Source organism: Vipera ursinii, assembly GCF_947247035.1.
Source record: "Vipera ursinii genome assembly, chromosome: 3".
NCBI classification, from domain to species: Eukaryota; Metazoa; Chordata; class Lepidosauria; order Squamata; family Viperidae; genus Vipera; species Vipera ursinii.
In genome coordinates, this window is record NC_139516.1 from 74425841 (window position 1) to 74449352 (window position 23512).

Sequence of the window (23512 nt, forward strand, 5' to 3'; positions counted from 1 at the left end):
AACGGAGAACAAACCTAAGCGTGTGCCACCTTTTCTTTTAGAAATCTCTTCTTGGTTTTAAATTCATATTTTGGCTTGGGGCCCGTTAGTTCCTAAAGCCAAAGCCAGATGTCTCCCATCCAAGCAATATAGATGGTGTGGAGAAAAGGTAGCATAGCCAGAGGTGGGGTTCAAATATGTGAACAACCAGTTCTCTGTGTGGATGCCGCTTCCGGAAGTCCATTCTGGGCCTGGGCAACAAAAAATTAGCTACTGGTTCTGCCAAACTGGTACGAACTGGTTGAATCCCACCACACTGAACCTAGCTGTTGTAACCTGAGCACAAAACAGAAGCCTACAAGCTTCATCTTCAGATTGAGGTCAGCACAGTTGCGTATTGTCCTTTTCTTGGCCATGTTGCCAATGCTATTTTTTATCTTAACCCAGACAAGGAAGAGAAACAAAACGGAAGCTGCAACTGTGACAAAACCCAACACCGTTTTCATGGGTGGAGACGATGGCACCTAGCCAAGAGTTGGAGGAAGGTGAATTGAATAGCCTGGTTCTAGCAGTTGACCCTCTGACACAGTTCATATGTTATTTTCTACTCTGGCAGTGATAATGTCATGGCGTGAACCTCTTCGTAACATTCCTGTTATTGCAAAAATGATAGAAAAGTCACAAAGAAAACCATTTTGCTGCAGATTTGACCTCTGAATAATTACTGTGACAAGGTTGCTGTGCTAAAGCTGATCTTTTGTATGATCTATCACGTTAGGTCCTGAGTAGAAACCAACCATATTGAAAAATTAAATTAAAAAAAACCCCAAACAGTTGTAGATAAGAATAACGTGAAGAGCACAGAAGGGATAGCAGACAATAGGAAAAGATTAGCAAGTTATGTGGGTGGCTCATTTTATTCTTTTGCTATATCAATCTGTCCACCCCTCCCAGATGACTCCACTTTAAAAGATAAAGTAGACAATCATGTGGCAAGAGAAGACATTATCATTTTCAGATAGTCAAAATTATCTAAATAGTTTGAAAAAGGCATTCACTAATCATTTGACACGGATGTCAAATTGTGTAATTCTTTGACTTCAAAGCCTCTATCTTTCCTTTCTTTTGCCTCATGTGTTCTATGTCTCTCTGCAAATCTTTGTATTTTGTTATTTTCTCCAGTTCTTTCTCTTCTATTCTGCTGTCTTCAGGTACTGCAACTTCCAATATCCAGATTTTTTTTGTCTTTCATATTAACAGATCTTAAACCTGGGATGTTATGTGGCAGGTGCTTGTCTATATCAGGCATCCCCAGCCTCTGGGCCACAGCCTACTACTGGGTCATGACCTATTCACAACTGGGCTGCATGAGCAGTGGGCCGGTGCGTGTGCACGTGCACGCAGCTTGACTCGTGCGAGTGGCGGTTCCCCTCTCCCTCCCCAGCCAGGCCTCCAAGCCTCAAAGATTGGGGATTGCTGGTCTGTATGACTTCTAAAATCCCAGATATTAATGACAGTTAAACTTGGATTTTTATTTACTCTTTAAAGGTTATGTATCTGTTTAGCCTTGTTACCCAAGGTTATACTGGCAAGCCAGAAAAATGAGCAAGTAGTAGATAAAGTGGCAAACACTCAGAAAGAAGTCACATGATGGCAACTTAAAGAAGAAAAGAGGAAAAGTGATTATCGGGTTTCTGATGTGTATGTGCCTCTGAGATACATGATAGTATTGTTTAGTAGTTTTTCTGTAACAGGGAAGAAAACAATTGCAAGAAGCAAGGAATCAGAAGAGTGTGGATTTAGAAGTGGTTAAAATCTATCAATCTTTTATTCTGTTTTAGCGCGCAAGTGCACACTAATGGAAGGGAAGATAGCAAGTGAAGGGAGAACCATGTGTTGTGATTCAGGGTCAGCCTGTGGGTTCGGCAGTTGGGTCGGATGACTCAGAGGAGGAGGAGGGGGGTGTTGAAGAGCTTGATGAGAGTCCTCAGCCAGGCCCCTCTCATCTGGTCACGACGCAGACCCAGCTGTGTGAGCCTGACAGCGTGGATGAAGATGACCCACAGCTGGCCCTGTTCAAGGACGCCCGACGCAGGAGGCAGTCAATCAGGAATAAACAGAGGAAGGCAATGGGTCTCCTCGGAAGGAGGCAGAGAGAAGCCACGCCCTGAACTGTATTTAAGGGGGAATGCGTGGGAGGGCTGGTTTGCTGAAGGCAACCGCTTGAAAAGCTCCTGTTTCTTGGTTTGTGTCTTGTTCTATTTGTTTTTGTAGCAATAAATTTGTCAGGCGTAATTCCAGCCTCTTGCCTTCTTGTAAAAGGGGTTGTCCCTGCCTTTTCTGCAGGGCCGGTAGCAGGCTGGTACAGAACACCATGGGTGGAAGTAGAGTTAAAGAGAAGAGAACATACATTTCAGAGAAAGCAATTCTGTGGTGAGAAAAGTAAGGTTTTACACTTAGGCAAGAAAAATCAAATGCACAGGTATAGAATAGGTCAGTGATGGCAAACCTTTTAGAGACCGAGTGCCCAAACTGCAACCCAAAACCCACTTATGTATCATCGGGTGCTGGGTGGGCGTGGTCCTTTGGGTGGGTGTGGCCCTTTGGGTGGGCGTGGCTGCAGTGGTAACAGCAGACTGGTTGGGACTAAAAAGTTCAATCAATCAATTCCAACTTTGCGAGAATGTTTTTTTCTCCACAAAAAGTTGATTTTTTGTTGGAAAATTTTATTAAATGTACATTTAAAAACAAAAGTGGACATGATTCAACTTCCCTGGCTATATATAACACTACTATTAGTATTACCTTATATTACAGAAAGAAATAACAAAAACTTAAAATAATTCCATGACAGGACAAAGTATAACAAACTGTACATATAACATCTGTAAATTTTTTAGTAAACTGTCTTTCAGTCGTCGGCATTATATTTACATATCTTTCAGTTGTGTCCTGATATAGATGCTAATAAGAAATCCTTACATTATCAACTAATCAAACAATAGTCATCTCAGCGATCCTCTTTATCTCTAACCAATCGTACAAATTTTGCCAAATTTCATAATACTCTGATTCAGTTTTATTTTTAATCTCTGGGGTTAACCTGTCCATTTCGGCGCAGGATAAAATTTTATCTATTATTTCTTCTTCAGTGGGTTTTCCTTTCTTTTCCATTTTTGGGCATATGCTAATCTTGCTGCAGTTAAAATATGCACTAATAAGTAGAAAGATGCTTTGCTGAGTTTGTCATTAATAATCCCTAATAAGAAGGTTTCTGGTTTTAAATCATTTTTTGTAGTAATATTTCTTCCAACCAATTTTTTATCCACTGCCAAAAATTTTGTGCTTTTGAACATTCCCACTACATATGATAGTAAGTCCCTGGAAGCCTTCTGCATTTCCAGCATGTCGGTGAGATTTTTTTGTCTATTTTTGCTAACCTTGTAGGGGGAAGGTGCCATCTATAAAACATCTTGTACAGATTCTCTTTATAGGAGGTGGCTAGCGTTACCCTCCTATTTCTATCCCATAGTGATTGCCAATTATCTAGGTCAATACTGTAACCAAAATTTTTACTCCAGATTAACATTGTTTCTTTTACCTGTTCTTCTAACAAATCCTGTTCTAATAGATATTGATATATCTTTTTTATCATTCGGTCTTCTGTTCCTAGAAGAATTTTATCTAATTGTGTATGCTCTAATTTTATCCCTGGTTCTTTTTTGTCTTTTCTGTATCGTGACTGTATTTGTAAGTATGCCCATCATTCCAACTCTATACCATCTTCTAATAGTCTTTTTCTTGTTTTCAGGTCTCCATTTTCGTCTAAGAGATCTTTATATGTAATTATACTTCCTAAATTTATGAATTTGGGGTGCATGAAAATCTCTAATATGGATAGCCAATTGGGGATTTCTATATAATTATTTTTTTAAATTTTTATCCACATGCCTAATAGTGCCCGTCTAATATGATGATTCTGGAAGTACTGATGAGCCTTATATTTTCTGTCCCACATTATAGCATGCCACCCAATTTGCATGTCATGACCTTCTAATGGTAGTAGTCTTCTGTTCCTTAAGTGTATCCAATCCTTTATCCATACCGCTATTGCTGCTTGATATTTTTCCCAATTGGGGAGGCTGAGCCCTCCTCTTTCCTTTGCATCCTGTAATAATTTTAATTTGATTCTTGGTTTTCTACCTTGCCAGATAAATTTGGATGTAATTCTGTTTAAATTTTCAAAAAAATCCTTACCTAATTTAATTGGTACACATTGGAATAAAAAGAATAATTTGGGAAGTATATTCATCTTAATTGTCACTATTCTCCCCATAAAGGAGAGCTGCAAGTTTTTCCATCTGTCTAGGTCTGCTGTAATTTGGTCCATTAACTTGTCATAATTTTCTCTTTTCAGTGTAGTACATCTTGCCGACAGTTGGATCCCCAAGTACCTTACTCTTTTGGATGTCTGGATATTAATTCTTTCTACTAGCTCAGTTACTTGTAAATTGGACGTATTTTTAACTAACATTTTAGTTTTTTCTTTATTGATCTTCAATCCCACAACATCTCCATAATTTTCCAGCAACTGTAATAATCTTGTTCCAGATTCTAAGGGGTCTTCCAGAATAAAAACTAAATTGTCTGCATAAGCCTGTAATTTAAGTGTCTCTTTTCTGATTTCTAATCCTTTAATCAGCTTGTCTTTTTGGATTATTCTTCTGAGTGCTTCTAAAGAAAAAATGAATAATAAAGGAGATAGTGGACAGCCTTGTATCGTACCTTTTTGTATTTGAATGCTATTTGTTAATTCTCTGTTTATGATTACTTTTGCTTCTTGTTTGGAATGTATTGCTTTAAACTTATTTATAAATTTCCCCCAAAATTCCATCTGTTTGAGTTGAGTCAACATAAAATTCCATTTGACATTATCAAACGCTTTCTGAGCATCAACAAAAATTAATGCTACTTGTTTTTTGCTGTGTAATTCATAATATTCTAAGATGTCTAGTATGATCCTGACATTATGTCTAATTTGTCTTTTAGGCAAGAAGCCGTTTTGGTCAGTATGAATAAATTCAGCTAAATATTTTTTTAATCTTTCTGCCATTATAGTCGTGAAAATCTTGTAATCCGTGTTCAGTAAAGAAATGGGCCTATAGTTTTTAATGCAGGTCAAATCAGAGTTTTCTTTAGGTATTAGTGAGATGATTGCTTCTTTCCATGAGTTTGGAGTTTTTGCTGTGTTTAGTACCTCATTAAATAAATCCAATAGGGTTGGGACCAAAAGTTCTTGGAGATTTTTATATATTTCGGATGATAATCCATCAGGGTCAGATGTTTTATTACTTTTTTGTTTTTTAATGGCTTCCATAATTTCCTGGACTGTTATATCTTTATTTAATATATTTTGAAATTCTTCTGGAAACTTTGGTAAGTCTGCTTTCATAAGATATTGTGATATTCTTTCCTCAGTGATCATTTTATCCTCTTTATAAAGATTTTTATAGAATTAATACGTCACCCATTTTTTCCCTTCATTTTGATATACTATCTCCCCTTCTTGATTACGTAATTTACTAATCCATCTATTATCTTTTTGTTTTTTCAATCTATAGGCCAGCCATCTCCCGGGTTTATTTGCCTGTTCAAAAAAATTTTGTCTAATGCTTTTTATTTTTTGTGCCATTTCCCCCTTTTCTATAATATTCAATTTATGCTTATTTAAATCTAGCTGTTGTTTTAGATTTCTACATTGTGGGTTTTTTAGTAGTTCTAATTCTAATTTTTTGTGTTCTTCCTCTAAACTTTTTCGATATTGCCTTTTCTTTTTATATTCATTGGCCGTGTATGCAATTGCAGTTTCTCTCATAACTGCCTTGGCCATATCCCATAAATTTTGAGTGCTAGTCTCCTCTTTCTTATTTATCTGGAAGAATGTCCGCATTTGTTCCTCCATCTTTTTGTGTTCTCCCTCTAAACTTTTTCGATATTGCCTTTTCTTTTTAGATTCATTGGCCATGTATGAAATTGCAGTTCCTCTCATAACTGCCTTGGCCGTATCCCATAAATTTTGAGTGCTAGTCTCCTCTTTCTTATTTATCTGGAAGAATGTCCGCATTTGTTCCTCCATCTTATGCTTAAATTCTGTTTGATTTAGGATTGCCTTTTTTAGAGTCCATCCCCTTGTTGTTGTCTTCTGTTCTTTCCATTTAATTACAATAGGATTATGGTCTGCCCAAGTATTAATGTCTATTACTATGTCATCAATATCTGAATTTAATTCTTTTGTTGTCCAGACCATATCAATTCTGGATCACAATTGATGCCGCCCTGAATAGTATGTAAATTGCTTTTCATTCAAATTTTTCTCCCTCCAACTATCTTGAATATTTAAGTCTTCCACCATTTTAAAAAAAGTACCGGGTAATATTCTCCTGGTTTGTTTCCTTACTTCCTCATAATCTAATTCTCTGTCTATAATTGCATTAAAATCACTAATTATACAAATTTTCTCATATTCCACATCAGCAATAACCTTATGCAGTTTCTTATAAAATTGTCTTTGTTTTTCATTGGGGGCATAAATTCCTACCAGGGTGACCTTTTTTTATTCAGGGAAATTTCAATAATCAGTATTCTACCTTCCTCATCTTGATAGATTTGTCTTGCTAGGATTCCTTCTTTAACATATATCACAATTCCTCCTTTCTTCTGCTGTGAAAGCGATACAAATTTGATTCCTAACTTAGGGTAGTTTAATAAATCCTGATCTTGAGTCTTTATATGTGTTTCTTGTAGAATTGTTATATCTAAGTTTTTCATACTGAGCTTATTCAAAATTATATTTCTCTTAGCTGGGGAATTTATTCCATTGACATTTAATGATAATACTGTTAATATTTCTACATTACTGCCTCTGTTTTGATCTTGTTGCCCTTGTCGGTCTATCTTCCTTGAGTTCTTTGTGTCTACTCTCATCATCATTGTCATAGTTCATTCTCATTTTTTCTCTTCTCTCCGTTTCCTGTTCTTTGCCTTGTGATTCCTGTGTCTTTCTATTATATCTCTCTGTATTGTTCTCTTCTCTTAACTCTCTTCTAGTTCATCTTCATTGCCTAGATGCTGCTGGAAAAACTCTTCTGCTTTATCAATTGAATCTAACCTATATCTTTTTTCTTGCCAGGTCACCAAAATCCCTTCTGGCATCAGCCACCTAAAATTAATATTTTGTCTTATTAATTTTGATGTAATATGTTGGTAAGGTCTTCTCAGGTCTCTTACCCTCCTAGGGACTTGTTTGAGGACAGTGAGTTGTTTACCTCTGTATTCTATTGGGTCGTCCCTTGTTCTGTGCAAAATCTCATCCCTAATTGACTTCTTCACAAATCTGATATATACCTCCTTGGGTAAGTTATTTCTTCTCACGTAATTTGTGTGGATTCTATATATCATCAATCTCATTTGCCATCTCTTCTTTCCCTGTCCCTAGGGCCCTTGCTAGCAAGTCCATCATCATTTCTGGGAGGTCCTTGCCCTTCTCTTCTTTCATGTTTTGGAAACATAGATAATGGTCTGCTTTTTCAGTTTCAAGCAGTATGATGGTTTTTTCTAACTCTTTATTTGCTTGCAAGAGTTTTTCATTCATTTCATCTACTCTTCTTTCCTCCCTATTCATTCTGTCCTCCATTTCTAATAATTTCTGTTCATTTTTCAATATTTGCTGTTGGAAACATTCAAATTTTCCATCTATTGCTCCCATCTTCTCTTTAATTTCTCCAGTATCATTCCTTATTTCACCTATTTATTTTTTTAAGTCCTCATGATTTCTCAGTAACCTCTTGCATGGATTGTAGCATTGCTTTAGATCTTTAAGTGAGCCTGCTCTCTCCCGTGGCATCATCTCTTCTATGGATCTTTGCCCTGCTGGGCTTAATTCCGCCGATGAGACTTGGGTCATCTGCCTTCTTCCAGTCCCAACTCTTGTGAGATTTGGGATGCTTGTCATCTTTCTAAATGACGTCAACCAACCCTCCCACTTATACACGATCTTTGTCTTTCCCTCCACCACACCTGGAGAATTTATTCAACTTCCAAGGTTATAATCATTAGTGCCTTATATCTTAACAATACTATATTTGTTGCTAACACAATATGAAACCTATTACACCTATTACGCTAACACTTCTAAAACACAGTAATCAATATTAATTAATTTCAAGTGTTTATATTCCATACAGTCATAATTTTTCTATATAGAAACATGTAACAATAATATAACTATTAAATTACCTCAATATTGTAACCAATATTCAGTTCTTTAACAATAAAAACCAGGTTTTATAGTCAATTCAGTTATAAATATTATTATATTCAACAAGGAGACAAATTTTCTCACCCTCCTTAAGCATTCAACTTTTTGTTCCTCCAACTCAATCATACAATAGGTTATATTCAGTTAATTCTTATTGGTCTAAACTGTCAAAACAATTACCATTTATTCCTTTTGTTTTAGAAACTTTTTGAAAGAAATAGTTCACTTCTTAAGTTATGAGCATCACTCTTCCCTCATTTAATGCTAATTGGTCGTTAGTTCTTATTCAAGATGTCCGCTCTCTCAGCTCAGTCCGCACTGTCACTCTTCAAGTTTATTTTGTTTTTTGTTAAACTTCTTCTTGGCTTTACTGCAAGAGCCAGAAAAAGAAACCACCCTTGGTCACCAGTCCTTACACCCTGTGAGTCTGTTGCTTTAAGGTCATATCTCTTCCCCCCCCCCCCCCGTCTCTTTTTCGCCACTATCTGACAGGGGAGGTGATTTCCCCTTTCGCTCTGGGGCTTCTCCTCTTTTCTTCTCTTCTTTGAAATTCTCTGGAAAGATTTCGCAATCTGGAAAAGAGTTCGCTGAGTGTTTCCTCTGCCAGGTTAGTTGAATCACTATCCTGCTAACTTAACGCTATTTCTGACAGCTGTAATTTCTTCATGACCGCCATAATGGGCCGTCTCCTTCACCCGGATCTCTCCTAGGCTTTCCTGCTTTCTGCAACTCGGACCGCTGTCCTGAACCACTCAGCTTGGTGCCTCCGCTTCTGATCTCCCTCCGAGAGATCTGGGGCTTTTAAAAAACCCACCGGGAACAGAGAAAAGGCTGTGGCATGCTCATTCAGAGTGGCGTCTCAACACAGCCATTCAGTTTGACAGCTGGCTCCGCCTCTTCCCGCAAGAAGTTGAAATTGACTGATTGATTGAACCTCTTTTTTTTTGTACACGGTGGTGGAGACCTAAAGCGAAAAGGTTTTATAAAGGCCAGCTGAAGGGCTAGGACTGGGGCGACAGAGTGCGTGCCCACAAAGAGGGCTCGGCATGCCACCTGTGGCACCCGTGCCATAGGTTCGCCACCATGGGAATAGGTGATACCTGGCTCAGCAGCAGTAATTGTAAGAGCGATCTAGGACTCCTAAGGGACCGTCACTTAAGTATGAGCCTGCAGTGTGATTCAGATGCCAAAAAGTCCAATGCAGTCCTGGTCTACATCAATAGAGGGATAGCATCAAGATCACATGAAGTGTTAGTATCTATTTTATTCTGCCTTGGTGAGGCTGCATTTGGAATACTGCATCCGGTTCTGGTCACCATGATACAGAAATGATGTTGAGATGAGTCTAGAAAGAGTGCAGAGAAGAATGACAAAGATGATTAAGGGTCTGGAGGGTAAACATATGAAGAACAGTTGCAGGAACTGGATGTGTCTAGTCTAACAAGGAGAAGGACCAGGGTGATATAATAGCAGTCTTCCGATACAGAGAAGAGGGGGATAGTTTATTCTCCAAAGCAATTGAGGGCAAGACAAGAAGTAATGAATGGAAACTTATCAAAGAGAGGTCCAACCTAGAACTAAGAAGAAATTTCCAGATGGTGAAAACAATCAGTGGAATGGCTTGTCTTCAGAAGCTTTGGTTGCTCCATCACTGGAGGTTTTTAAGAAGAGATTGGACAGCCAGAATGGTATAGGGTCTCCTGCTTGGGCAGAGAGTTGGACAAGAAGACCTCCAAGGTCCCTTCCAATTCTGTATATTGCTCAGAAAGTGTTTCTTCATATTATCATGGTCATACATGGAGATTATAGTTGCTAAAGTGGTCCAGTTTTTGACTGCAGAACCAATTGGGGTGCAGAGTTATCTTTCATGTCAACAAGTTGTTAAGTCTGGGGTCTTATGTGGTCCAGTAATGTATATGTTCACTGGTCCAGTTAGAGGTGCCTTCCCTTACAACATTCCATCCCAAATGCAACTACAAGAGTAAATCAGCATTCTGTAAGCCCCTAGCATTACTGCTTGGGCTTTTGCCTCCTTCTCTTATGCTTAATGTAGTTAAAAACATTTGTCTTTCAAGAGAATGGTGTGCTTAAAATGAAATGTGGATGAATGTCTTCAGCAAAAAAACTCTCTCACATTAAGAAATTGATGGGTTTCACTTCCATAATTCCTAAAATAATTTATTACGTGGTGCCATTGGATAATTGTTTTTTTACAATTATTTTTAAGGTAGGACTCCTTTTTTTAAAAAAATCATTGTTTCTAAATAAATTCTAAAACTGAGAATTAAACACGAACATTGTTTTGCTTGAACTAAGAAACTCTGTAAAAATTAACGTGCTGGTTTTATCTGCTTTGGCATCATGTTTTCATGCTGGGTTTATCGATAGTAGCTTCTTATCGTCATGTATCTGAAAGGATGCCTTAACTTTTATAGATTGCATATTTTGATGTACTCCAGAAATTTCCAACGTAATTTTTCTTCTCTACTTCTGAAAACTGTTGTTTTTTTACTAAATTGTTTTTAGTAAATTGTAAATTGTCAAGAAGAGAAAGTCTAGACTAACTGTAGTTCTCAGTTCCTTAAGTCTAGAGCTGAAATCAGTCCATGATTTTCAGTTCTCTTAACTGCTCATGTTTATGTAAGTCAATACCAATTCAGAAAATTCCACAGCTGTCTGATACAGTGAGTGCTTTATTGTTCCTCATATCCTGACTGACCTAGAAAATAGCATTTCCTCTATCTGAAAACCTTAACATTGTATATACTGGGTCCTCAGCATAAGTCAGGTGCATTTAAAAAGGAGTGTTGAAATTTCTAACGTGAAACATACTGTATACTCAGTACTAAAAGTATAAATATGACCCAGATTAATTTAATGATAAGGTGCACTAATGTGGTTGATGAAGGAAACCAAAAAAAAACCCCCTATCCTTATGAGCAGTCCTATGGAGTTAGAATTAGGGACAAATCTGTTTTCATATTATTAAATTGATTAATAATAAAGCTATTTTTTCCATATCAATTTCTAATGTAACAGGCATATGAACAGTCATGTGTTTGCAGGCCTGAAAGTGCAGGTGAGTTTTTATCATTTTAGTATAAGTTATTGTAATATATAATAACTGAATCCTCTTAATTTATGTGTTGGGGCCATGCATGCTTTATTTTTAAAGCATGTTTGCACTAGCAAATTCCCTCCTGGCTGCTCGTTAAAGCAACAACATCCTTTTTCAGACTTTAGCTTGAGCCTGAAAAAAAGATGCTGTCGTTTTAAGGATTTAGTTTATAATGCTACTCTGAAAGACAACGGAAAAAAATGGCTTGTCTTAATTAATATCAAAGAGCAGTACTCATGTGAATTAGTTTCAAGTGTTCACAGCCCTGATATATGTGAAACTGCATGCATCTGAGGTTAGGATCCCATGAGTACCAATGTGCCCACAGAAATGAAGTATATATCATCTTCTCCAACGATTTTATTTGTAAGAGTAACTGCTAACTTCTTGAACAGAGATGTAACCGTGTTTCTAAGGTGTCAATCAAGTTTGCTAGTCTCACAAGAAATTTGTAGGATAAATATATGCACTGGCCTGTGTAGCAGTATTAGGTTTTCACATTGTAATTATAATACAGAAATCCATTGAAACGCTCCTCATGGTGTCATGAGAAATTCAGAATGTTTAACAAAGGATCCCGAACATCATCAGAACTGGAATGCTGTCATATTCAGAAATCAAAATGTTTCAGTTTTGGCAATCCTGTATGATAATAATAATAATAATAATAATAATAATAATAATAATAATAATAATAATAATAATAATAATAATAATAATAATAATAATAATAATAAAATTAATTTGGGGGGCTGTTTTCATAGAGTGGCTGAACATTGGATTTTTTTCATTTGGAGATTCAGGGTGGTCTACATTGCAATTTTTGATCAGATCTGCAATACTCCACTGTCCAAAGAAGTTGGATATACCAATGGGTATCCTTGCAGATGTCCTAGGATTGTTCATATTATATGGAATAAAGTGGTCATAGAGCAGCTGTTATCCTTTAGTACTGGAATGGAAGTATAATAATGGCCTTTTATTAATCCAGTGCTTACAAAGTTCAAAATAGCCACATTCAAGAGGTTCAAAACTCAGTACTTCAGATAATGAAATATTCAAAAATGTATTGAATGATGACTGACAGATTGTTCTTCAGATTTTTACGAATGAAGCAACATTCATAGTGCTGAACAATGATAATATTGTAAGTCCCTCATCATCTGTAGGCTTTCATTCAGTAAGACACACTCCCAACTAAGCAGCAATTAACTCTAGTTGTTCTTGAGCAAGAAATGAGATACTGTTCAAGAAATCACTGTAATTGTTTGGTGTTCAGGTTACAAGTATGGAGTGATGGAAAAGATGTCAGGCTGAAGTTGAAGCTTACAGAAGAAAATGGCATACATAACTTTGACAAAATTAAATGAAATTCTTAACAAGGGTACCATAAAATATTCTTCCATGTAACTTGCATTAAATATTTTGAACCATGGCTATAAGGAGCTGAAATAGCAGTGAGCAATTAGATTGCTTATAAGTTGCTGTTCTAAGGTAAGAGTGATCTGTTTGAAAATATAAACATATTTTAAGAAAAAAATAGACTGCAATCTGTATTTGAGAGTAAATTTCAGTGATTCCTATAGAAAAGAATATATGTAGCTCATGGTTGAACTATGGAGTCATTAGTGCTCTCTGAGCTTGTTTGTTTATCTGTAGATGTTTCATTGCCCAACTAAGTAACATCCTCAGTGTGAGTAACTATGGAGTTTGCTCCCTGTTTATGTACAGTAACTTGCCTTGACAGTTTTGGTGGGTAGTTCCTTGATTAAGGTATTGTTTTCTACTTGATTGTTGATTCTTCCCATTGAAACTGTGGTTGAGTGCGTCTATGCATTTAATTCAAGGAGTTTAGTCATGTTTCTTTGAGATCAAGGAGATAAATCATGTCTTCTGATTGCTAGTTGGGGTTCACAGGTATGCTGTACTAGTCTTCTACCCATTTGTCCTACATAGTGGTTGTTGCAGACAACACTGTATGTTTTAGATGACTCCTGTTTTTTCTTCCAAGGCTACTGAGTCTTTTGGTTAAGATTGGGTGGAGGATTTTCATTGGTTTGTTTGCAATGATGATGTTGTATGGTTGTAATAGTCTATTGGTTGTTTCTGAGATATTTTTAATAAATGATTGTGTTAACTTTTCATAGCTTGTTTTGATTGTGCTATAATGGATTGAGTAGTCAGGCAACTTTTTCATAAAGTTGCATGGATATCCATTTCGTTGGCAACTTGTATAGGCAACTTGTATAGGCAACTTGTTTCCTTTTTCTTGTGTTCTGGGTTGCTGCAGTGATTTGTACTGTTCTGAATAATGTTCTTATTCAGAGGCAAATTAGAAACACAAGTCTTTTGAAAAACAACCCACATTAACCAAGTGCTCCATTATCAAAGTAACAACCCAACCCAACAAGAGGAGCTGTGTAAGAAGCAAACAGTTAAGCAGAAAACAATGTCTTAAACAAGGAACTCCCAAGAACAAACTCACATTCCCACCAAAACTGGCAGGGCAAGCTACTGTATAGACAGGGAGTGAACCACACATTTATACCGATTATGTTACTTAGTTGGGTAATGAAATATCTGTAAGAAAACAACCAAGCTCAGAGAGTACCAAATACTCCACAAATTTCAGTGAACACAAATTTCAGTATTTTTTCCTCGTACACACACACAGGATTGTATTGCAAGTTTAATATGATAGATCAGTGGTTCTCAATCTTTTCTTCACCACGGACCCCTTTAAATACCATGGACCATGGCCATGGACCACCAAGACATAACTCAAGGTTTAAATTATAATATTTCTTTAAGCCTTCACAGACCCCCCTTTGCTGAAATCGAGGTTCCCCCAGGAGTCCGTGGACCATTGGTTGAGAACCAATGTGAAAGATTTTACAAAATTATATATGTTTTGCTTACTACTATTGTTTAAAACTATTTTCATTTTAATTTAGGTTTTACAGAAGACCTGAAGAAATCAAACATAATTTTTGTACTTGGTGAGTAACAAAAGACATGACCAGACATACTTGTTTTATACATACAATAAATCTTTTGACAAGTACCAATGAACTGCATAAATCTGCCTAAATACGCTGTCTTTTTTAGATTCGTCAGGATCAGCACCACTGAGAGTAAAACATCACAGAGATACTCATGATCATATAGTTAGTTGATTAAAAAAAGTGTCAGGAAATTTATCAGAAAAAATATGGAACACTGTAAAGAAGAAATTTTATAATTACTAATAGAGGTATTTAATTTCCAAATTAGTAGATGTTTAGAGTAGTTTTTTCCTACCCAAGACATATACATGACAAGCAGCACGGTGCTGGACTAGAAGAGGGCAATCATTTTGAGTCCTCCCTTTCAAATAGAAACTACCTGGGTGACTTTGTGCCAGTCATTCTGTCTCATTCCTAGACTGGAGAGTTAAAAAAATACTGACATAAATATATGTTTGTGGATGAGTATGTACGTGTATTATTATTACCAATCTAAATCATTACACCTCAGGATTAAAGCCTCTTCACTGAAGATTTTGGGCCATAATGTACCATATTGGCCTAGAGGTACTTCTATAAACATATATTTATGTCAGTATTTGAGCAGAAAGTGCTCTTTTTCTTTCTACATTATGTTACCTAGTCCTAGATTATTACACAAATAGTGCAGTTGGGATTGTTTGTGAATCATAAAAGAGTGGGGCAAAATGAAAGAACCATATTTTTATATTATTACTCGGGGGGGAAAGACATTGTGAGTATCAGTTGGCATTGTAGCTTCACTACACATTTGAACCAGGTCCCAAGAAAGCAAGAGCTCCTTGACAGTTAAGAATGTAGGACTCTTTTCCACTGTTTATCATCTGGAAACATATATAAGAACATTATAACTTTGTATTCTCTGGCGATTTAGTCACACATGGATAGATTCTGGAAGTCTTCAGTAACACAAATAATTCTCTTAGGGAGAAGGAGAATGTTGTTGTTGTTAGCTGCGAAGTCGTGTCCGACCCATCGCGACCCTATGGACAACATTCCTCCAGGCCTTCCTGTCCTGTACCATCTTCTGGAGTCCATTTAAGCTCACACCTACTGCTTCAGTGACTCCATCCAGCCACCTCATTCTCTGTCGTCCCCTTCTTCTATTGCCCTCGATCTTTCCCAGCATTAGGCTCTTCTCCAGTGAGTCCTTCCTTCTCATTAGGTGGCCAAAGTATTTGAGTTTTAGCTTCAGGATCTGGCCTTCTAAAGAGCAGTCGGGATTGATCTCCTCTAGGACTGACCGGTTTGATCGCCTTGCAGTCCAAGGGACTCGCAGGAGTCTTCTCCAGCACCATAGTTCAAAGGCCTCAATTCTTTGGCGCTCAGCCTTTCTTATGGTCCAACTTTCACTGCCATACATTGCAACTGGGAAGACCATAGCCTTGACTATACGCACTTTTGTTGGCAGGGTGATGTCTCTGCTTTTTAGTGTGCTGTCTAGATTTGCCATGGCTTTCCTCCCAAGGAGTAAGCGTCTTTTAATTTCTTGGCTACAGAAGGAGAATAGACCTACAATATGTAACCAGGTAAACCCTGAGAAGCTTCATTCTCAATCTGAAGTGATAGGAATATGTGAAAACGCATTCCACTAGCATCAATCCTAAATCCTTCCCAGTTGTTAATCATGTTTTGGAGCTAATTAAGTGTTTTGCAATTCTAGAATTCATCAAACTCCTAAAAATGTGCAGAAGTTGCTATGGCAATCAGGCACATAACAAAAAGGAGAATATGCAACATTTTTTTAAAAAAAACAATGCCTGCAATAGAAGAGTTAATTAACATCTGCCAAAAATGGTTTTTCATTGACTGGAACAAAATAAATTATTTCATTGGAAACCAATGTTCAAGGTTCAAATTCTCAATATTTTGAAGAATACACAGATGGTTCTCATTCAGCAACACTCATTCAGTGATTGTCTGAAGTTAGGCTAACCCTGAATGAGGGAACTGATCCTCTGAGTTGTGGCCATCACAGTGGTGCTGGAATGACATCATGATTCAGGCGCTTGGCTCCCAGCTTGCAATTATGATGGTTGCAGCATCACATGGTTACATGATTGCCATTTGTGACCTTCATTGCTGGTTTCCAACAAAGTCATTGGGGAAGCCAGCAGGAGGTCAAAAACCAATCTCAATCTAATCTGTCTATCTGTCTGTCTGTCTATCTATCTATCTATCTATCTATCTATCTATCTATCTATCTATCCCTATCAATCATACAGCTGCCCATCTCACAAAAGCATGGCTCTGGGTACAACAGTTAATTAAAAAGAAAACCAATAGTATATGAAAATTGATCATTAAAATCTATGGAAACTATAAAAAAACACATGAACAGGAGAGGATGCTGTTAATCACAGTAAGGGAATCTCCCCAGTCCCCTCAGATTCCCAGGCCTGATGGCAAAGCCAGGTCTTGCAGAATATTGAAAGAGATATAGCTAACCGCATTGTTGTTGGGAGAAGATTCCATAAGGCAGGCAAACCATGTGGCTGTGGGACCTGCGACTGAGTGGGATTCACCTAAGAAGGCAACTGGAACTTCCGCAACTCCCGTCAGCATAGTCACTTGATGTTGCGCTTTATGACTGCAACACTTAGCAAAAGAGTTGCCAGTCCCAATGGCCAGTGTCAAATGCGGACCACCTGTATTACTCTTCAGAAAATAACAATTTCATTCATAATTCTTTTAACACATGACAATGGGCCTTTTAATTAATTAATTAATTAATTAATATAAGATAAGGTGAGGCAAGATAGATAAAATAACCTTTATTGTCATTTTTTACTGTGAGCATGCTGTGACCCCACATTAAAAATGAAATTCTGTTGCCTGATTTCAAAAGAAAGCACACACATACATACATAACACACATAACATAACACTAGCATATTTACGTAGCTACCCATCTCACAAACATGTGGCTGAGGGGCATACAACACAACAACACTTCAAAACTCCATAGCAATCTAAAAACCATCAAAAAGGAATAAACAGATAAACCCCAAGGAAGAAGGAGAACAAACTTCTCTTTAATCTCATATATCCCCCCTTTTCAGGTTGCCCTCAGGATCCTGAAAGCTGGTGAGATGGCCTTCTGGAAGGATAATGTTCCAGATGGCAGGGTCCACAGCAGAATAGATGCGCCACCACCTGGATCTCACTAGAAGCAACTTTTTTTTTGGAGATGGGGCCCTTAACATACCTTTGCTGCATGACCTGCCCAGGCAAGGAAAAGAGTCTATAGAACAGGGGTCTTCAAACTTGGCCGCTTTAAGACTTGTGGACTTCAATTCCCAGAAATCTTCAGCCAGCCATAACGGCTGAGGAACTCTGGGAGTTGAAGTCCATAAGTCTTAAAGAGGCCACGTTTGGAGATCCCTGCTATAGAAGGACATGCCCAAAATACTGTTGCTGATCCACAATGGAACAAACCCTCTGATAATTTTGCTGATTTTCTGTAAGCAAGGGAATCTCTGATTCTGTCCATATACCACAGATAGACCAGCCTGTACTTGGATATGTTTCCCCTCTCTTTTGTATGGCACAGAATATTTCCCTCCACTCTTCAGCTACTGCTGGCAGCTGTCTGATAATTGAAGATGCAAAAAGGAACACAAAAAGGTGGTCCTGAAGGTGTTCTTCTTCAGCTGCTTAAAACAAAAGTGGTCAGCCTACGTGCAGACCCCCCCCCCAACATGCTTCGATGTTGTTCTTGGAGTTGCCCAAATTCAGCAGTGGAGAAACACTGATTTATCTGATTTATTTCACTAATATCACTAAAGGGTGGGATTAATGACAAAGAAACAAGTGAGGAGCCACAGTAAACAAAGCAATGGTTGTGGCATCATTGGATCCAGGCTGAATTAGAGACAGTTGGGTTTTTAAAAAAAACAACAACTAGCTTTTCAGCTGCATAAATCTCCCCTGAAAGTGTTTATGCCCATTTAGTCTTAAATTCAAGGACTGGCAGATGGAGAGATAATTAATGTCAAATGATAATAGGAATCTGAGATTATTATTTTTTTGTACAGAAAGCCAGTATGTTTTGGCCAATAGGCTGAATTTCTTCCCAATCCAATTTGTTCCTTCAGCCAGATCCCTTGATGGATACATGTTATGTTTTGCTAAAATAATTGCTGGAATCGAACAGAGAATAGGGGCTGTGCGTTCTTCAGAGTGGACATGGAACAGACCTCATCTTCTGTTAACTAAAGTAGCCCAGGTGTTTTCAGATTTCTGCACAATCCTGAAAATAAAAATCATTCCTTTGATAGGCATGTTGTATTAAGTTAAATAAGTTAACTTCTTAAATAAGTGGCATCAGAGACATCCACAGGGCTGGAGTTTTTAATAAAAATGACATAAGCTCTGCCCCTTAGGTATGCAGCTGTGCATGCGGCATTATGATTTTATAATTCTCCAGAGAAATTAATCAATTCTACCGAATGCAAAGGAATTTCCCCCCCAGATTAGTTCAGAGAAGCGTCCATGATGCTTTGCAAGCTGACTTTGTAAAAATGTCGCTGGGCTGGGGGGGCGTGGCGTGCGAAAGCCCTAATAAGCAGGCATATACATAGAATGAAGGCTATTGCTAAGCACATTGATTTGTGCTTCTTAGATTGTAAGCCACCCTGAGTCTTCAGAGAAGGGCGGGATATAAATGGGAATAAAAAAAAAACAACAACCAGCAAAGTGTTTGGAAAGGTCTTTGTTATAAAACCCAAAGTGGCTTGTCTGTTAAGATTGGTTCTTCATTTGAAAGAACAGGCTGCTTTGCCCAAGCCTGTTCAGAATATGTTCGCTTTTTTTCTCCTGCTGCTTTTAAACCTCTTAAAGATCAGGAGCTGAAGCAGTCAATAAATGACTCAGAGGCAACAGCTCTGCTTTAAAAAGAAGTTTATAAATGACCAAGCTCACAATACTTAGCACAGTGGAAAACATGGATATCCAGAGCTCCATCAATGTAGTTTATTTTTTTATATTTTATTTATATCCCTCCTTTATTGTTTTTTTTTAATAAATAACTTAAGGTGGAAAACATACCTAATGCTCCTTCTTTCTCTGATTTATACCTGTGTGTTAAAAAGGCAATGCCCCAAATAGAAAAAGATTGTTGCTTTTTCCTGATGCCTAAACGAAATGATTGTAATAGAAATAAAGTCACACTCCCAAAGGAAAATGCCAGATGAGTGTACAAAGTGAAAATCAATTTCTGTAATTAATTCCATCATTCCTCTTCAGTGAATTTGAGTGTCAGGAATTTTAGACACTATCGTATTTATTTTTTTTAGCATAAATTTCCCCATCATACTTTCTAAACAAATGTAAAAACAAAATTTTGTCTCTGTAAATGTAATTATCTGGATTACAAAAATGTATAGCATAGGATTTGTTAATACTTTTCTTTTTTAGCTGCATAAATCTAACCTGAAGATGTTTATGCTCAGTCTTAAATTCGAGGAATGGAGGATGGAGAGTTAATCAATGTCAAATGAGAATAGGAAACTGGATTGTTGTTGTTTTTTTGCACAGATAGCTAGTATGTATAAAAAGCATTGATTGTAGCTACAGCACAACGTGATGGTTTTTTTTAAACCATACAGTCTTGACTGCTGTACACTGGGGACATTTTTCTCTTTACTGGGATCTTCTTCTTCTTACTAATATGAAAAGGGCAGGTGGATGGTGAATAAATAGAACTTTATTTAGTTAACGGGGTTATGTGAAAGCTGTTCCTATTTCCACCACAGAGATATCTCCCATGTCTTTATATTTGCTTTATTGATTGCATGCATATGTTTTGAAAGATGACTAGGGTTTTAAAAAAAAAAGCATTGGGATATAGTCTCTGAATTTGCCTTTATTCCCCAGTTAGAAAAAAAGCAGTTTCTGTAAGGGTGATAAAGAATGACTAGAATGGCAGAAGGAAGAACGTGTACACTGTTCATCTTTCCTATCCGGTCTATTTTTAAGTGAGCAAATATATGGAATTCTGAATCCACATCCACTTTTTCATCTGATTGCAATTCCTCTTATTCAGGGTAATAGCCTGAAAAAGCATATAGTAGTAGCATTACAGAAGATCTTCTTAATCTGAAAGGGTTTCTTCACACTCAGAGATACAGAAAAATAATTCACACTAAATCAAAGCCAGTTCAAGTCCCAATTGAAGTTCCCAAAGAATGAACACAAGAGAGGGTTAGGCAACAAAGATGAGTACACTACAAAGGCCATCATCCAAGTGTACCTAAGGAGCAACCAAAGCCGGAATCTATGCAAACAGTACTATGTGATCTACTATAAAATTATATTGATGTAACAATCGCTGCCTGCTTGTACAGGAGAGAGAAGAAATTTATTTTTTTGTTTTTCAAAAAAAAAATAGAATGTAAGTTTTAATTTATTGTTAACTATTCTGTCAAGAACCTGGATGGGATACACATCTAAACTGAACTTTCCTTACTGTTTAGGAAAAAATATCAACATCAAGAATATAGCTCTTCAGGCCCAAGCAATAGATTTCTTTTCAGCTCATTTGAAAGAAAAATATTTATTGTCTAGGTTTTAGGAATTGGTAGAATGGGTCACGATGGGTCGGACACGACTTCGCAACTAACAACAACAAAGAAGCTTTACTGTTTTGCTGTTACTGTTTTTAAACAGCACTTGCATTTTATTCTTTCTATAATAATAAAAATTCGATTTGATTTGACTGTTACAGGTTAAGTGCAAACAAGTTAGTTTCTCAAGAGCTGAAAGAGTCCAAATTCAAGATCAGATTGACAACAGCAACACACACCCTGGTTTTTTTCCCCTTCAAATAACTTTATTAAGCATTATAAATGAAGAGAATAAAAGTAAATGAAAACAACAAAAGCTACAAATAACATTTATAGAAAGAATCGGGGTAAAATAGAAAAAAAAGGGGAGAAGGGAAAAAAAATACCTTCTCCCTTCATCCCCAAAGGTAAAATAATTTTAATAGGTTATTGCTGCCTCTAAATAAATCATAATCTCTCTTCTCCCCAATATTCATCTCTTAGATAAGTAAAACAAGGTCCAAATGTTACATCAATCAATCTGTCAGCCAAAGTCTGCTAAGAGTAACTACTGTAAATACAATATTTTTCTTTTAACCCTGGTTGAATATGAGTTTGATGTAATCCCAAGGTCAGCCACTTTGGTCATTAAAAAGGTAAAGGTAAAGTTCCCCCGCACATGTGTGCTAGTCGTTTCCGACTCTAGGGGCCGGTGCTCATCTCCGTTTCAAAGCCGAAGAGCCAGCGCTTGTCAGAGGATGTCTCCGTGGTCATGTGGCTGGCATGACTAGACACCAAAGGTGCACGGAACGCTGTTACCGTCCCACTGTAGTGGTCCCTATTTTTCTACTTGCATTTTTACGTGCTTTCAAATTGCTAGGTTGGCAGAAGCTGGGACATTAACTGACTGTAAAAACAGTAGTTTTCCCTGCTTATTCATGAGGAGTGCCTGTCCGAAATCAAGTGGATTATCTTAACAATGTCTTCTTTGGTCTGGAAAAATACCTGCTTGCATCCAGCATCCAGGGTAATTCCCCTCGCAAAAGCTGTCTTGCTAGCTGGTGAAAATGTGGGTAGACTGTAGGTGTATTCCCAGGGGCTATATTTCAGAGGACCTGTTCTGTACCAGCCTGCTACCGGCCTTGCAGAAAAGGCAACCCCTTTATAAATGGCAAGAGGCTGGAATACGTCTGCCAAATTTATTACAAAAACAAACAAAACACATACCAAGATACAGGAGCTTTGAAACACTATCGGAGCGGTTGCTTTCAGCAAACCATCCCTCCCCAAACATTCCCTTTATAAAGAGTTCAGGGCGTGGCCTCTCTTTGCCTCCTTCCGAGAAGCCCCACAGCCTTCCTCTGCTTGCTCCTACTTGACTGCCTCCTGCGTCGGGCGTCCTTGAACAGGGCCAGCTGTGGGTCATCTTCATCCACACTGTCAGGCTCACACAGCTGGGTCTCCATGGTGACCAAGTGGGAGGGGCCTGCCTGAGGGCTATCATCAGCAAGATCTTCAACACCCCCCTCCTCCTCTGAGTCGCCGTCCGACCCAACTGCCGAACCCACAGGCTGACCCTGAATCACAACAGGACCAAGAGACAGGAAAGCTTATATAATTTGGTTGGAAGAGAGTTAAGATCACCCTTTGCTAGCATTTTTCAAAGTATATATCTTTAATGATGCAAATGCAGGCGGTCCCCGACTTACGACCATAATTCAGCCCAAAATTTCTGTTGCTAAGGCAGACAGTTGTTAAATGAATTTTGCTCCATTTTACAAACTTTCTTGCCACAGTTGTTAATTGAATCTCTGCAGATGTTTAGTAACACGGTTGTAAAGTGAATCTGGCTTCCTCGTTGACTTTCTTTGTCAGAAGGCCGTAAAAGGTGATCACATGACCCCAGGACACTGCAACTGTCATAAATATGAATCAGTTGCCAAGTGGCTGAATTTTGATCACATGACCATGGGGATGCTGCAGTGGGTCGTAAGTGTGAAAAATGTTCATAGGTCACTTTTTTCAATGCCATTGCAAGTTTAAACAGGCACTAAATAAATTGTTGTAAGTCAAGGATTACCTGTAGTTGCTTTAGTTTGGCAAGATTTCTTATCTATAGGTGCGGAACAATAAAGGAAACTTCTCAGAAGTAACTCTCCGTGTCTTTCTCGATTTTGGGGGTCTGACCGAAAGCCAGCAAGGCATCAACTAACCATGATTTTTATAGGAAACACATATCCTTGTGGATCTCATACAAGGCCAAGTAGTTTCACCACAGCCTTTTGAAAATGGTGGTTTGTATTTCATATATCTACAAAAATGATGTCTTTGTATATATGCCAGTATGAATTTTCCAAACTGTTGATGGAATTTCCCACTTGCCTGGATACATGCGACATAATCGAGATCTGTCAGAAACATTCAATAGTAGAGAAATTGTCTCTTATTTGCAAGTGATACATAATGTGTAAACTTGCTATAAGAAGGCTATTTTTAATGGTATCAATGT

At 37.6% G+C, this 23512-nt stretch overlaps 1 protein-coding gene across 1 annotated transcript in view; it reads left to right on the forward strand.

Moving 5' to 3' along the window:
* AK5 (adenylate kinase 5) overlaps positions 1 to 23512 on the forward strand; it is a gene marked incomplete at both ends in the record, with an annotated part of 140203 nt that overhangs the window by 97763 nt on the left and 18928 nt on the right. The window contains 2 exon segments of the mRNA XM_083359919.1: positions 11336 to 11375; positions 14369 to 14413. Coding sequence (XP_083216045.1) covers positions 11336 to 11375; positions 14369 to 14413 — 85 coding nt within the window.